At 42.5% G+C, this 15,523-nt stretch overlaps 2 protein-coding genes across 3 annotated transcripts in view; both read left to right on the plus strand.

Annotated features, from left to right (window-relative positions):
* The first annotated feature begins 233 nt into the window (after nt 1-233).
* Nucleotides 234-8,316, plus strand: gabra6a (gamma-aminobutyric acid type A receptor subunit alpha6a). The gene is made up of 10 exons (XM_044048518.1): nt 234-386; nt 473-579; nt 669-736; nt 1,254-1,474; nt 1,558-1,640; nt 1,749-1,892; nt 3,014-3,166; nt 3,262-3,512; nt 5,038-5,282; nt 7,385-8,316. Exons 1-10 carry the CDS (start codon nt 328-330, stop codon nt 7,401-7,403), a joined length of 1,350 nt encoding a protein of 449 aa, XP_043904453.1. The 5' UTR covers nt 234-327; the 3' UTR covers nt 7,404-8,316.
* Nucleotides 8,317-8,358: 42 nt separating this feature from the next.
* The window catches only part of gabrb2a (gamma-aminobutyric acid type A receptor subunit beta2a), a 30,154-nt gene continuing 22,989 nt past the window's right edge, over nt 8,359-15,523 (plus strand). Inside the window, exons 1-3 of one of the 2 annotated variants that reach the window (XM_044048517.1) lie at nt 8,359-8,633; nt 8,759-8,859; nt 9,281-9,348. In XM_044048517.1, the coding sequence (XP_043904452.1) occupies nt 8,560-8,633; nt 8,759-8,859; nt 9,281-9,348 (243 nt within the window). In that variant the 5' untranslated portion in view covers nt 8,359-8,559. The remainder of the gene's footprint in view (nt 8,634-8,758; nt 8,860-9,280; nt 9,349-15,523) is intronic. The other variant, XM_044048516.1, reaches the window with a different exon arrangement.

Genomic DNA, 15,523 nt, shown 5'->3' on the forward strand with positions numbered 1-15,523 from the left:
AGCTGTCTGATATATGGAACTACAAGAAAAAAAACCACAATGATAAAATTACATTAGTTTTATTGTTATCAGTACTATAAATAGACAGGTGTCGCCTTCGTTTTATGTTTGCTTTATATTTTTATAATGTGGTTTCACCAGAAAGCAATACAATCAGTGTTTGTCTAAAAATGGAGTGGATTTACTAATCTGTTAATTAGATTACTGTTCCTGCCGCAGTGCCTCTTGTGTACTTTTACATACCTAGCAGTCACTGTAATGACACATCTCCTCTCACACAGTATTTCATTAACTATGAGTTGATCTGGGGAGTTGAGATTGTGTTAAATGCTACACAGGATGGCTGCTGTGACATTATCTTTGGTTTCTCTTCTATGCTGGTTAAGGTAAGTCGTATCTCTCTACTTAAGTGTGGGTCAGGAATGTCTGGTTATACCGTCTAGGGGTTAAACCCTAATTTCCCCGCTTACAGTTTTGGTGATGTACATGGAAATGAGAAGATATCCTCAGAAAACATCACTCGTATTTTAGATCGACTTCTGGATGGCTATGACAACAGATTGCGCCCTGGATCTGGAGGTGATTCAAATTTCAAACCCTAAATCCTTGCCTCTAACACTGGAGATAAATTTACCATATTGTGTACATTTACTGACTAACTATTGCAGGTGGTGTCACAGAGGTGAAGACGGACATCTTTGTCACCAGCTTTGGACCCGTTTCAGATGTTGAGATGGTGAGATACTACAGTATATGTGCTGACTGCGGGAGATGGCGGTGCCTCAGTCACCACTGAATACCTGCCTTATGGGCAATCTGCCATGAAACCATCTAATGAGCTTTAATCTGTTTGACTAGCTCTATAACTCTATTATTGATGGCCTCTAAATCAATATGACAACATGTCAGGCAGGCGACATGGCTGAATGGATTGATTAATGATTATCTGGGATGAGTGGCATCCATCATTGCCTCATCGTTTCTCATCACCTTCCACTGCAAGTTGACATGTATATTTGTCAAGTCTCATAGAAGCTGATCATGATGCCGAAGTAGAAGGGAGGGTTTTAGTGTAGCATGGTTCAAGGGCAGTGTTTCCACACACTGGGTCAGGACCTACAGTTGGGTCGCTGGAGATAATATTTTGAAATGCATCAGGATTCATAGTACACATGTGGTTTCAATGATTTAGTGTAACGTGCAAAAGACATGTTGTTGGTTGCACCCAGCATTATCTGATGTTTACGTGTCAGGAGTACACCATGGACATGTTTTTCCGCCAAATGTGGGTTGATGAGCGTCTGAAGTACGAGGGCCCCATCGAAATCCTGCGGCTGAACAACCTTATGGTGGAAAAGATCTGGACGCCGGATACTTTTTTCAGAAACTCCAAGAAGTCCATTTCACATAACATGACCACACCCAACAAGCTTTTCCGCATCATGCAAAATGGAACTGTCCTCTACACTATGAGGTGATCTCACACAGTACAGCCGTTGCCTTGTTTATAAACCTGTCTTTTCTGTATAGAAGGTTAATTTGTGTGTTTTTTCATAGACTGACGATCAGTGCAGAATGTCCAATGAGGCTGATGGACTTCCCTATGGATGGCCACTCCTGTCCACTCAGATTTGGAAGCTGTGAGTATCTGGCAGTAAGAAAAGGAAAGATAAAAATCCTCTAATGACCAAATTCATAAATGTGATCAACATGTGTGAATGTTTTGCCAATTATCTTTGTATTTTCAGACGCCTACACAAGCAGTGAAATTATTTTCACGTGGAGGAAGGGACCAATAGCATCAGTCGAGTGTCCTAAAGAGTCCATGAGTCTTCTGCAGTATGATCTGGTGGGACAGACCTTGTCCAGTGAGATATTCAAATCAAACACAGGTAACGCTTACCTTCAGCTATAGCACCGTCACAGTGGTCCTCGCACTCACAAGTTTAATTAAAATGTATTCTCATGAGCTGATGAAGCAGAAAGAGGTCAAACAAGTGTCTTCAAACTCTGCAGGAGTGGCCACACTTCCACTGCAGCGGAGTCGATATAAAAGCAGAGACTTCCTTGAGCAGCCATCTAAGATGCTTAAGTGGTCAAGGCCTAATGTGTGTGTGTGTGTGGTGTGCCTTAAAAAGAACTACAGGGTTTTAAGCCCAGTGAATGCACTGAGGAGAGGGGAGGAAGGATGGAGTAGTGTGTGTGTGTGACCTCTTAGGACCTTTTCTGGAATAAATGCTGACCTTGTCAGGACCAGTAGTCCTCAGGGAAACCAAAACCCAGTCCTAATGAGGCAGAATCTCATTTCTGAGACATTGGTTCAAGTTTAGGCTTAAGATTAGAATTGTGGTTAATTTAATATTTAGGCATTAACTGGTTATAATTAAGGTGAGAGATGATGCTTTGTTTAGGTTATCCAAATGAATGGAAGTCAATGTGGTCCCAAGAATAGCTGCACAAACCTGTGTGTGTGCGCGCGCTCCCCTGCTGTGTACCCAGCATATTCCTGGAGCAGAGAGGGAAAGGATGAGGCAGGTTCCAAAACACAGATGATACCCATGTAGAAAACATAGAGAGCCAGAAAAGCAGTCTCCCCCTATCTCTCCCCTTTCTCTCTCTTCCACTCTCTCTCTCTGTATATGCATGATGCAGCATGTTTTTTGCTTTTTGAATGTCAGGCAGAACACGGCAGTGTTACATATAGTGACACTGCATGCTCTCCCTCTGCCTCCTCCTCATTGGCTTCTCCTTCCTCCTCTTAACTTTATCCCATTTCCAAATATCTGTGGTTCTCCCTCCTCCCTTCCCCCCTTCCCTCCACATTTTTGTCCTTCCTCTCCTCTTTCCTCCTGTCTCTCACATGCTGTCTCACAGTCAGCTGGCTCTTCCAGTCTCATACAGCAGCACTTACAGCAGTAGCTATGTGATTTGTGTTGCTCTCAGCAGCTCTCCTGTCTCAAGGGCAGGCAAGGGCATCTGTTCTATGCTACCCTCTATGCTGTTTATCTTGCAGGTCACTACTCTGTGCAGGTGGTCCATTTCCACCTCCAGAGGAAGCTGGGCTACTACCTCATACAGACCTACATCCCCCTCATAATGGTTGTTGTGCTGTCACAAGTCTCTTTTTGGATTAACAAGGAGTCTGTTCCCGCACGGACAGTTGCTGGTACGCACCTGCATTGACCAAACAATGTTAACTGTGATATTAAAACATATCCAGGGCATGTATCAGAGTATGTTGCTGTGTGTGTCATCCACCAGGCATCACCACAGTGTTGACCATGACCACCTTGAGCATCAGTGCCCGCCAGTCGCTTCCCAAAGTGGCCTATGCCACTGCCATGGATTGGTTCATCGCTGTGTGTTTTGCCTTTGTGGCGTCGGCCCTCGTTGAGTTTGCAGCAGTGAACTACTTCGCCACCCTCCAGGCCAACCGTCTGAACAAACAAAAAGCCAGACAAGACAATCTGGAGGTGCTGGCAACCGGCAGTGATGAGGACGACAATGTTTCAGTGAGTTGCTAACTTTGTCTCATAAACCCAGGAATATGTTGTGTAGATGATTTTTATCCAGTCAGTGTGTATTTCTGTGGGCTCACTCCTGGATGAGCAGTTGTTGAAACCTTTTCCCCAAACCACCCATTTATATTAGACTGCCCTGGCGACTGCACTGTCATCAATAACAAAAAAAAATGGTGAACACTTGCACATGTCATGTACAATTTGTATCACAAGAAAAAGTCAAGTTTGCACCCCAAAGTTTTTATGTTAAACAGAGAAATATAAAATGGCCGCAGTCTTAAAGGTCCAGTTTGGTGAGACTGAGGACTGTAACAGACTCCTCCGCTCACCCATTCCTTTCCTACCATATCCATTTGTGTACAACATTTTTGTTTCAAAAAGACTGGTTTGTCTTTTTGGACTGCTATAGACACATGGCGGCCTCCGTAAAGCAAGTCCTTCACCTAAAGTACATATTGAAGTCTTATTCTAAGACTCTGAAAACAGAACAATTGTTATTTTAAAGCAGTTTCACACCACTGCAAACATACTTATGGAAAGTAAGTTTTTTCTGAAGCACATGAAGTTACACGCATTGAATACCAGGAAAAACAATATCAATCTGTTTTCTGTAAAAACAACTTTGGATATCTTTGCAACAGTTTAATTAAAATTAGATTAGATAGAACCTTTTATTAATCCCTTTGGAAAGTTTCCTCCAGGAAATTTAGGCTTCAGTGGCAGAGCAGCGTAAACATATAAAGCAATTAGCTCAGAAATGTCAGCCTTGGCTAACATTTGATCAAAGTTTGGTTGATCTACGGCTGCTATCATTTTAAATACACAATGTCTCACATGCATTTACGCAGCTAATTTACATATCTAATGGAGAATGGCGAGGCAGAGTCTCCTCAGTGTTGCAGAGTTTGATGCAGTGATGCTGATAATGAAAACTAAGCCAGCCAGCTTCATACTCGGAGAAAAAGAAATCATGGCATGGAGAGGAAACCTTTTTTCATGCATTTCCAAGTAGGCACCATTCTTGCCATTCAGGGCACACCACACATTAAATAATTATATGTGCTGTTGTAGCACTCTCATCTCCTACTGTATGCTTTATGCTAATACAGTAAGCCACCACAGAATCCTCCTGGGACCTGTCTTACATGTAGGGCTCATGGTAAGATGCTTTAAAAATAGCCTCGGTGTGAGAGAAGAGAGCAACTCCTGCTCTCCTCCCTGCATAATCTCCCAAAGATCCTATGGGCATCCAGCAAACTGCCTGCTGCGTTCTATAGGAGTGTTGGTGTACCAGTGAGTGAAAACTCCAGTGGGAACAAATATTATTTGTAACTTCGTATTCATGAGTCCAGCATGTTAAATTTAGCATATACAGTGTATGTTCATGCAGGGCAGAAATCCCCCCCCCCTTTCTTTTTTTTCTTTAAAATTTAATCTAACCATTTCTTTCTCACTGTGCACCACACAAACCCCATTTTACCCCATCCTGCTTCTCCTCTATATCTCCCCCCACCAGTCGGACAGCAGTCCTCAGGAAGGCCTGAAGAGGAGAAACCACTCAGTGTGCCGCAGTGAACCACGAGAGGCTACGCCACTGCCCATCTTCATGCAGCAGGGCTCAGCTGTCCCTCAAATCCCACAGCTGGCTGGCACCAGCCCCATTGACAAGTACGCCCGCATCCTCTTCCCCCTGACTTTCGCCCTCTTCAACTTCATCTACTGGTACATCTACCTGGCCAAGGACACCATGGAGAAAGCCAGGTACACTGACCACATTCAACTGTCCTGTACTTTTATCTGGCTTTTAGTCATTGGAAAAAAAAAATAGATCCAGTCTACCAGTTGCAAAATAAACTCCTGCTTTGAAGTCTTGAGATTCGCGATTAACCAGTTCCTGCTATATATATATATATATATATATATATATATATATATATATATACACATATATATGTATGTATATATATATATATATATATATATATATATACATATATATGTATGTATATATATGTGTATATATATGTGTGTATATATGTATGTATGTGTGTGTATATCTGATATATATATATATATATATACATATATATATATATATATATATATATATATATATATATATATATATATATATATATATATATATATGCCATGCTTTAGGGGAACATAATTTACAAAATCGACATCATGTTCTATTGAAGAAGAAACTAACAAGTGAGACCATTAACTCCTCCAGGAAAAGGTTTACTGACATTATAAATCAAGTGTTGCCCCCTGGTGGCTGACTGCTACCTCCAAGTCTTTACTTTTCAAACCAGACGACTATGTCCATTTTTATATACAGTCTGTAGTTCTAGTATATCCAAAGGCACTGCTGAGACGTTGGTGCATTTAATTAATTTCCTGTTCGAACAAAATCTCATGGAATATCTCCCACTAATAATGAACGAAGCAGATTCATCATGGGTATCCGCTATGAGTCTGAAGCTTTATATTCTCTGTGACTTAAAGCTCCACTGTGACACGCCACACAGTTGGACTTTGAGTGGTCGGTTGCCCTAAGCAACATCGCAATAACCACAGCAAGTGTCTGAAAACAATCTGCAAAAAAAGCATTATTTTCTCCTGAGAAATATTGGCTATCATCAGTCTGTGGTAAATACGTAGACTCTGTGCATATTATCTAAAGATTCATATATTTAATTTTGAATCAATGGTCTACATGTCTTCATGTTTTTGACCTGTGACCTTTTAATAAGATTTTACAATGGTCAGAAGCATGATAAAGTAAATATGTTTATTTTGTATATCAGAAATAGTTTTTATTATTACATACTTTTTACATTTATTTGTCTTAACCCAATGCATCTTTGGCACTAATGCAAAGTTTTCACAGTTCTTGTACAAATTAGCAGAAAGTGGGAAAGACTGACAGAAACTGATGAAGGATGTTTATGCCCATTTCTCATCTCAGAGAAACAAAAACCTGTGTCATTCTTCTTCATGATAGCTTCAGTGGTAACTAGAAACTGAATTTTGTCAAAGACTTTTATCCAGTAAAAACATTAATAATTTCTCATGCTGAAACAGCCCTGGGAGTTGTAGGCGAAAAGAGTGTGTGTGTGTGTGTGTGTGTGTGAGATGATGTTAGGTGGCGTTGTTACTGCATTGACGCCAGCACTGTGGCTTTTATTATCATCATCACTGATTTACAATACAAAAAAGAGGCAGAGTGCTCGGTTAATTTGAGAAGGAAATCATGCACCAAAGTCTCTCCTTTTTATATACCAGGTTTACCTGAGGGCTGCTAAAACTACAACTGCTTTAATGACAGCACTGTGTGTCCATGGGGAGTTAGTCTCACAGGCAACATAAACCAGAGCTTACTTTGAACATCAACTGCATAAAGAAAAGTGCAGGAATGAGTGAGGCACTTAAACACGGAGCTGCATGTCCAAGAAAGAGAGCGAGAAATACTGTGCAAAGAGACAGAGAGAGGGAGAAAGAGAGGTGTTACGTAACATTGGGGGAGTGCAAATCTGCTCATCATGCTTCTCATGTTCCTGTCAGAGAATCTTTTTAAGGTTGTTTTGTTTATAACCTTCTGCAGGATAATGAGAGAGACAAGATGTAGAGAACGAGAACAGCTGTATCACATCTGTTTCCTTTACATGTCTCTGTCTTGGTGCGTTTGGGGGAGAAAAAAAAAGGCAGTGAGAGGACAGAGAGGACAGGCAGCAGCACAGCAGCGGTTTGTGCTGTGCAGTATGTACTGCAGATAGAGCTGCAGCTCTGAATGTGGAAGCTTAGGTTTCTGTGTGCTCCTCTCACATTTTGTGCTCTGATGCATTCTGCTCTTGCAGAGACATGGATCTTAACTGAGAGGACCTGGAAAAGGGCACGTGCAGCCGGAGAGACCTTCAGCATCCATCCATCCATCCATCCATCCGTTCTCACATCACCCTGCTCACTCTCTCTCTTTCTCTCTCTGTGAACAAGCTCTTTGCATTCACTCTGCTCTCGTCTGACAGAGGAAATGAATCAGAAACTCATTTATTCTCCTGCTGCACATCTATTCATTTCACAGGCTGTGACCACTGCCCACTTGTGTTCTGATCAGTAGTTGAAGAGCTGCCCTTCACGGGCCTCAATCACTTTAAACATATACTGTACACGCACAACTTCTTACACCGCTGGAACAAGACCGACATCACACACACAAAACAGGAAACATCAAATAGAAGGGGATGATATAATCTATGATGGCTGTAACTGCTGGTGATGCAACTGTGAACCAATGCTTCCAGAAGCCTGCCCTCTACAGAAGCGCAGCTACCCCTACAACAAGATCAAAGGCAATTTAGAGGCCACTTGCATCCCTCCTCCTCATGGCCTCAAAAATGTGCTCAAACCTGAGGAAATTAATTGTGGGATTGTGTTTTAAACACCATCTTTGCAGCTGTGGCACTGTCAAACCTGCCTTTTCCTTGTGCTGCAGCTCCACTGGAAACATAGTGGGGGGGGATAGCATATGACACCTTTATTTGTGTCTCTGTGTTCCTGTCATTAGTTTGCTATTTTTGTGTGAGTGGCACAGGATTTGTCAGAAACCATATTTTTGTACATAGTCAATCTGTGGTTGATGCATAACATGGAACAGGGGGGGGGCGGGGGGCTTGATCGTAAGGTGTTGGTGGGATCAGTGCACCCACACAGCTGTTTGACCTTGTCAGGATTCAGACAAATTCATGTGTCACACAATAAACAAATAACAGTAAAACAAGCTCAACATTAACACGGCTGTGCTTCTATTCTGTCCTGACTGAGAACGCTTGTTTCTTCATTACGCACATCCACATGTCCCTTTAATATTTTTCTCTGCAATGGAAACTGCTCATCCACCATCATCAGTCTCCACTCTTTGATCTTGGGCAGGCTGCACGCATGCGCCCCTCATTGGCTCCTCTGCACTGTCTGGAGTAAGTTGGATGCGCGCTCTCCTCACTCGCATCCCTACACCACCTCAAAAGCTGTTGCGATGGGGAGGATCAGGAAAAACCACTTTGGGATTTTGACTTTTTCCTTACTTGTGACTTTTGTCTGGGCTCAAAGGTAAATCTTTCTGTCGTCTGTCATCCATCCTGCATGTCGCGTCGTCCTTGTTACCTGGCGTGTGATACTAACCAGCTATTTCACATTACACCACCCTTTTTTTTCCTCCTCTCTCTCCTCCTCAGCGTCAAGGATCTCAAAGATCCCAGCAATATGCCTCTGGTAAAAGAGACCGTGGACAGACTGATGAAAGGATACGACATTCGGTTGAGGCCAGATTTCGGAGGTAACGAGCAAACACCGAAAAACGGAATGTTATGTTTTCACGCCCTCCTGACGTGCAATACATGTTTAATGAATCGCAAAATCTGCTGTAATTTGCATAAATCATCCCATCACAGCTAAACGGGCCTCTCCAATTAGGCTGTGATGAGGACTAGTGTGCATGTTTCATTTGATGGGGAGATGAGAACGTGACCGATCCTTCTCCTAAGTGGCCATAATTCCACACACACACACACACAAAGATGATTTAGGCTCATCTGCGTGTAAGACATGAAGATTTCTGCACAGGCTGGTGATGATGCACAAGTGTCCTGTAGGTGGAGAGGATCCTGCATGTGTGCGCGTCACGAATCTGTTCCATTTTTTACATGATGGGGAGAATAATTCATACGTGTTGTTTTAACGCCTCCTCTCCTTCACAGGTGCGCCGGTGGCTGTGGGGATGAATATTGACATTGCCAGCATAGACATGGTCTCTGAAGTCAATATGGTAGGTTCATCTTCATAATCATTATCCCGCGTAATGTGCCAGTGGCACGGCTGGAATACGGAGGAGGAGGGGGGTGGTGCGGGTGTGTGTAGGCAGGCAAAGTGCGCTACTTATCACGGGGCAAAATGTGTGTGACAGAGCCGGGATAACCCGAGTCAGGCTCGAGGCATCCCGTCATATGAACCTATCCGCTGTAAACGGAGTGAAAATGATAATATTAAATTGAAGGCTTTCGCTCGCAAAACGCATCATCGCCATCCTCCTCTCAGTCGCCGCATTTGCAGCTCTGGATGCTGCATTTGAATTCAAAACACACTCTCACTGGCGCACTCGGACGCACAGCCGAGAGCTGCACACCGTGTGTGTGTGTGTGTGTGTGTGTGTGTGCTCTCCTTCTATCCATCTTTCGTGCTGACTCTTTGTTGACACGTCCCCCCCCCACACACACACACACCTCTCAATGCAGTAACTTACACAATAATAATAATATGAATAATAATAATAATAATAAAAAAATAGCTCTTCTCCTGCAAATTGGCATCAGGCGGTCTCTTTTCACCTTTTAAATCCTCGACCAATCACATAATCACGTAAATGACCCCCTCACACACACACACACTCTGTCAGATGACGTAAGCGGTTTGTTAATGATAAATGTGTGGTCACTCAGGTTTTGAAGTTCAGCAGCCCCATTCAAGAGCACCACCTATTTAAAAAAACAGAACTACCTTCTGCTGCAGTAAATAAGCCATCCATGCTGTTTCATGTTTTCGGATTATGGGATGTTGAGAAATCAGTTTGGGGGCAAAGATAATTGACAAAGCAGCCTCTTCAAGGGGCAACATAATAGACATGTTATATAAGAGCATGGGATACAAGTTTGCCACTAGGAATGGAAGGATACGTGTTTTCTATTATTAACGGAGCCGATTTTAAGTCCACGTCTAGTAAATGTTGCATGTCAGATTTTGACTGGTCATTCTGAAGCAGATTATAAACACAGCACTTTATATGAGTTTGTTTTGGATCAGGCGTGAATAATCAGTGTCCCTCTTTGACGGGACTCACTTGTTTTGTGTCCACTTATATCGTTATTTTCTATTTTCCTCTGAATAGGAACAGAATTTACAAATGTGACATCAAATCCTTCTGAAAAGAGCTGAAACTAGCGACTGAGACACTTTAATTCATTGGGAAAATGTTTACTGTTAGAAATCAAGTGAGAAGTCATTTTCCCATAGACTTCCATTCAAGCAGTTTTTTTTTTGTTTTTTTTTAAACAGCAGTCGCCCCCTGGTGGCTATTCACTATATTCTGTATTCCTCATTGGCCTCAACCAGTAAACTGGAGAGGACTACATCCAGTTTTTATTTTGTTTACCTCATTTAAACAACTTAGCTGATATTAGGATGGATTTGTGTTGATGGATTTATTATAAAACTATAACTTGCCATTCATTTTTTTCTTTTTCCAATATCCAATCCAGTGATACTGACCAGTACTGGACAGATACTGATATTAAGTATTGTGTGGACTCTTCCCAAGTGGTCAATGCAGACAGAATGGAAGTGCTTTAGGGTTCAATTTCAAATAGAAACTTCTCCTCTCCTCTCCTCCCCTCTCCTCTCCTCTCCTCTCCTCTCCCACCACTTTGACTGGATTCCCTGGCTGTGACTCTAGTGCTCAGCAGCCATGTAATCCACCTCTGCCTTGCTTCAAAGGGTTATCTCACTCAAGAACTAGGCATCTATGGAAGCATTCATCTGGAAAAAAACACTGCTTCATACGTGTGTGTGTGTGTGTGTGTGTGTGTGTATGAAAACACAACTCTGAATGGCAACTGACGTCATGCAACTCCCTGTGGCTATGAGAGCATTCATCTCGCTCGTTTCTCAGAAAAGCTCATCCTGCCGGATCTGCACAGGCATCCCTCTGACACCACGGACACATTTAGATGAAAAGTTGAACAGAGAGAGAGAGAGGAGACATACTAAGACCTCAGTGGACTTGTGCTCCACACATTGTCATTAGCTTGAGAAAAATCCCCCCCGCTACTTGCAGAACAGATCAGAATCTCCTCCTCCTTTTCTTCCTCGTGTCCGTCCCTCTTTGGTACGTTATGGATAACCGCCGCGGATGAGATTGATGTGACAGGGATCAATAATATCACCGTGCACCGTGTTCACGGGGACGGTGCTGCTGACCTGCGCTCAGAGCCGGGCCGCTTTGATCTGTCTCTTTGGAGGCGGCCACTTTTAAGATAAAAGTGCTGAGAACAACAAGAACAAGAGGAGAGGTGAGGATGAAACTGATAAAGAGTGGGATGGTGAAGGTCACTGTGATCAGCTCCACTATCTCCTTTAATGATGTCTGCATCCTGGTGGAAGCTGAGGAAGAGTTACTGCAGACACAGCTGTGTCGACCAGGATTTATAGCCTCATATTTCCACTAAATATTGTATTTTACAGGATCGTTGTAAACACATTTGTCTTCAACCCTTTGTGATAGGAAGCTTTGCATGTCCATGACACATGGCGTGAGAATCATCTGAGGGTTGGAACAATATTTAGCTGCACAGCTTGAGCTTGTAATGGCTGGCTGGTGCCTCGCTGAAGTCTCTACAGCAAACGTTATGACTCTCCAGTCTACAGCCACAGCTATATTATATTTTCTCCATTACTCTATTAATCTTTTGGTACCACTTCATATAGTAAGGATAAGTGCTCCAGGGAAGTTCCCAGATCCCACGATGACACGGTAGAAAACTCCCAAAGGTTTTTGCTTTAATATCAGAAAATGTGCTCAAAAAAGAATTTTGAACATTCAGTACTGCTGTGTCAGTTAATGCAGAACAAAGAGAGAAATCATATTAAACATGTTTAAAACCTTTTGTGGTCACAGAGTTTCAGTCAAGTAAAAGGATCCAGGTCCATGTGATATGGGATCCAGGTCCATGATAACATCTGGGATTTGAACCTGAGGGAAAATGGAGGAACTGGCTGGCTGGCTGTGTGTGTGTGCGTGTGTGTGTGTGCGTGTGTGTGTGTGTGTGTGTGTGTGTGTGTGTGTGCGCGCAGGTCTGTCACCACAGTCCTGAGTGGGTTAGACAGTTGTTCACTTCTCTAATTAAAGACGATGTGATGGACATGACGGTGTTTGAGCACGTGGCAGGATTTGTAGATCTGCTGCTTCACAGTCTGTGCGACACGTACGAGGCTGCTTCACATGTGCTTGTGCCACCGCGGAGTCCGCAACTGTGGCCTGTCGAGGCCCCAAAGGTCAGCCATGTTGTAGGGCAACAGAGATGTGCAGGTCAGTCGGCACTGGCGGTTAGCAGCCTTGTCCGCAGGACATCACACGTGCTATTTTGAGAAGGAAGCGTCCTCTGAGTCCGAGGTGTCACCGCGTGTCCTCACTGGGTGGGCTCTGCTGACTCACTGAGGTTAGAGCAGAATATGGCACAGATGTGATGATATTATGGTCAAGAGACACCCTCACCTCCTCCTCCGTGTGTCTGTCTGTCTGTCTGTCTGTGAGAGCTGACAACCTGCTCCGTCGCTCGTCACTCCATTCTTACAGCGGCTGAAATTGCAGTTGCATAATGCTGTTTGTTTTTTTGTTTTTTTTGCTGAAATCACAGCTCGAGGAACTGAACCCCGGTTTGGGAGTGTTAAAATAAAAAAGGCTCTGCACTCGGTCAGTGCAGCTGATTAAATACAAGTGGACTCTGTTGTCTCAGCAATGCATCGGTGCTGCATAAAAACACCGCAGCATCCCGTCCATGTATATTATGCACTATGTGGCTGGAATAAGGAGGGAGGTAAATTAATATTTTCACTCCTCGTCTTTTCTTCATCCCGCTCGTTAATTACATGTGAAATACCTGAGGTTGGCGGTTGTTAAGAGTCACTGCCTGTACTATAATACTGCTCTCTGAATGTTAATTAGCTGGCTGTGAATTAAAAGATTTAAACAAACCAGCTGTGGTGGCTTCTGGGATGGAAGAATTAGTGGGGCGTGAGTGTTCCCTTTATTACGATCATTATCCTGACAAGCACTGGTTTCTGTATACGAGGAACGGGATGTGGTCATCAGATAAGAAGGAGCTGATGACCAGAGGGAAGGCGTCGCTGGCGTTACAGGACGTCCACGCGAACGAGACGCAGCTTCTCGTGTCTGTGAATTAGCAACCATTTTGATCTTGTTTGTCCAAACTGATCCTGTTCCATTTTATTTTCAGCTTGTGGAAAATAAGCTTGTGTTATTTTTACTCAGTGTTGCCATGACGACGCAGCCTCCTTTTTTTTTTCTTCTTTTTTTTTTGTGGATCTAGGAAAGTCAAGGAAAAAGCAAATAAGGCATCTTTTCCAAGGACTTTTCCCCCCAAGGATTTTATCTCTTATTACGTCTTTGGAGATTCACCAGTTTTTGTAATGTTTTTGGCTTTGTTCATATTTTACCTTATATTAATGATAAATGGTCTGTATTTGTAGAGTGCTTTTCTAGTCTTGCTGGACACTCAAAGCTGCTGTACACAACGCTTTTGTCATTCACCCATTCACTCACACTTTCATGCAGCGCCGTACATCTGTCATACCCATTCACACAGGCATAGATGTCCGAAGTGATAGCTGGGACAAGTAACAGTAATTTAAATTAATTAAGACACTTTTATTTATTGTTTTTGTGCCCATCCTAAACATGCTCCATTTGTAGACATGACACACAAACATTACAAATAATACACGTTTAATGGTTTCAGAATCACAGAATCCTCCTCTGTGGATTGTCAAAAATCCCATTTGTTAACATTTAAACCATGTGCCGTTCTTTTTTTTTTTTACATTTAGTACACTTTCCTCCACCGCCGCTCTGTTTCTGCCTGCTCTGCTGAGCTTTCCAAAAAAAGCCTAAAACCGAGAATGCAGGTTGTCGAGAACAGTGTCATTAGAGATGCTGAGTGGACACAGTGCACACAGTAACAGATTAATAGGGTCAGCAGCGTAATTACGGCACAAGAACAACTCATAATCCTGCAGATTTCTTATGTGCATGCTTTGTCCTTATGCATAATATTCAGTCCATGGAGCCTTTAATTTGTAGATGAAACTCTGTCAGTGACTGAATGTGATGACTCTTTAAAACTGTTTAATATGGTGGACATGGTCAAATTATGCTAAATAATTTATTGGATTCATTTGTAAATCTAATAGTACGTTGCAAAAATGGAGTTCTGCCAGTACTTTAAACATAACAATCATAAAAGTTAATACTTAAGTTTGCTTTGCTGGTTTGTTTTGTGTGTGTGTGTGTGTGTGTTTATTATTAACACTTGGCCGGGCAGAGTCAACGGTGAAGTCCGGCTGAAGTGTTAGCCGTATTCTTTCATTAAAAAAGTGTGTGTCTTACAGAGGGAAGTACGATCCATTAAAGGCCTTTAATGTGATGATGGTTTCCTTAATGATTCTGTCAAGCACTTTCCTGACTGAAGCTAAGTAGCTGAAAAATGACCCATTTGAAACAGAGTCAAACTGTGACTTCCCCCGAGGATGTGTGTTTGCCAGGAACTCATTCAGAATGCACTAACTTGGTCCCTCGGATTTAATCTAAAACCCGTATTTAACCAAGTACAGTGAGTAAATTCAGCTTGACCAGTTGATGTTCTGTGACGTCCCCTGCTGCTCGTAGATGGAAAACGAGGGCACAAGAGTCTGCAGTGTGTCCAGTTGAGCTCCCAAATGTTGAATTATCTTCTTTGTAGCACAGGAGATGTTGTCCTGATCAGCAGATTCTTCTTCCCTGCATCAGCTGAAACGCTCTGCAGCAGGACACAGCAGTTCAGAGTGTAAGCAATATGCTAGAAGTCTGCATATTGTCACACTTTTATTGTCTTTGCCAAAGGTGACGAAATAAAGAAATGACCATTGACACCACACAAAAAAAGAAATATTCCATCCCTGCATGTATTTATTACATGTCCTGTAAATAAAAACAAAAAAAAATGAAAAATGCAGCTGCTATAAAATTCTGTCTATTAGGATTTGTTTACCACAGAGTCATTTACAAACAGAGGAATATACACAGTATTATATAATAATAATTATCATATCAACAACAACAATAATGAATAATGAATAGGGAGATAAGCAGATGAGCAGATGAGGGAGAACTGGGA

The sequence above is a fragment of the Solea senegalensis genome, linkage group LG17 (genome assembly GCF_019176455.1).
Source record: "Solea senegalensis isolate Sse05_10M linkage group LG17, IFAPA_SoseM_1, whole genome shotgun sequence".
In the NCBI taxonomy this organism is placed as follows: domain Eukaryota; kingdom Metazoa; phylum Chordata; class Actinopteri; order Pleuronectiformes; family Soleidae; genus Solea; species Solea senegalensis.

What these genes read in the sequence shown, in the direction of transcription:
- gabra6a (XM_044048518.1), top strand. Translation starts at nt 328, where the DNA reads ATGCTACACAGGATGGCTGCTGTGACATTATCTTTGGTTTCTCTTCTA. An exon ending in TCCCGCACGGACAGTTGCTG is followed by an intron (nt 3,167 to 3,261) that starts GTACGCACCTGC and finishes GTCATCCACCAG; the next exon opens with GCATCACCACAGTGTTGACC. An exon ending in ATGAGGACGACAATGTTTCA is followed by an intron (nt 3,513 to 5,037) that starts GTGAGTTGCTAA and finishes TCCCCCCACCAG; the next exon opens with TCGGACAGCAGTCCTCAGGA.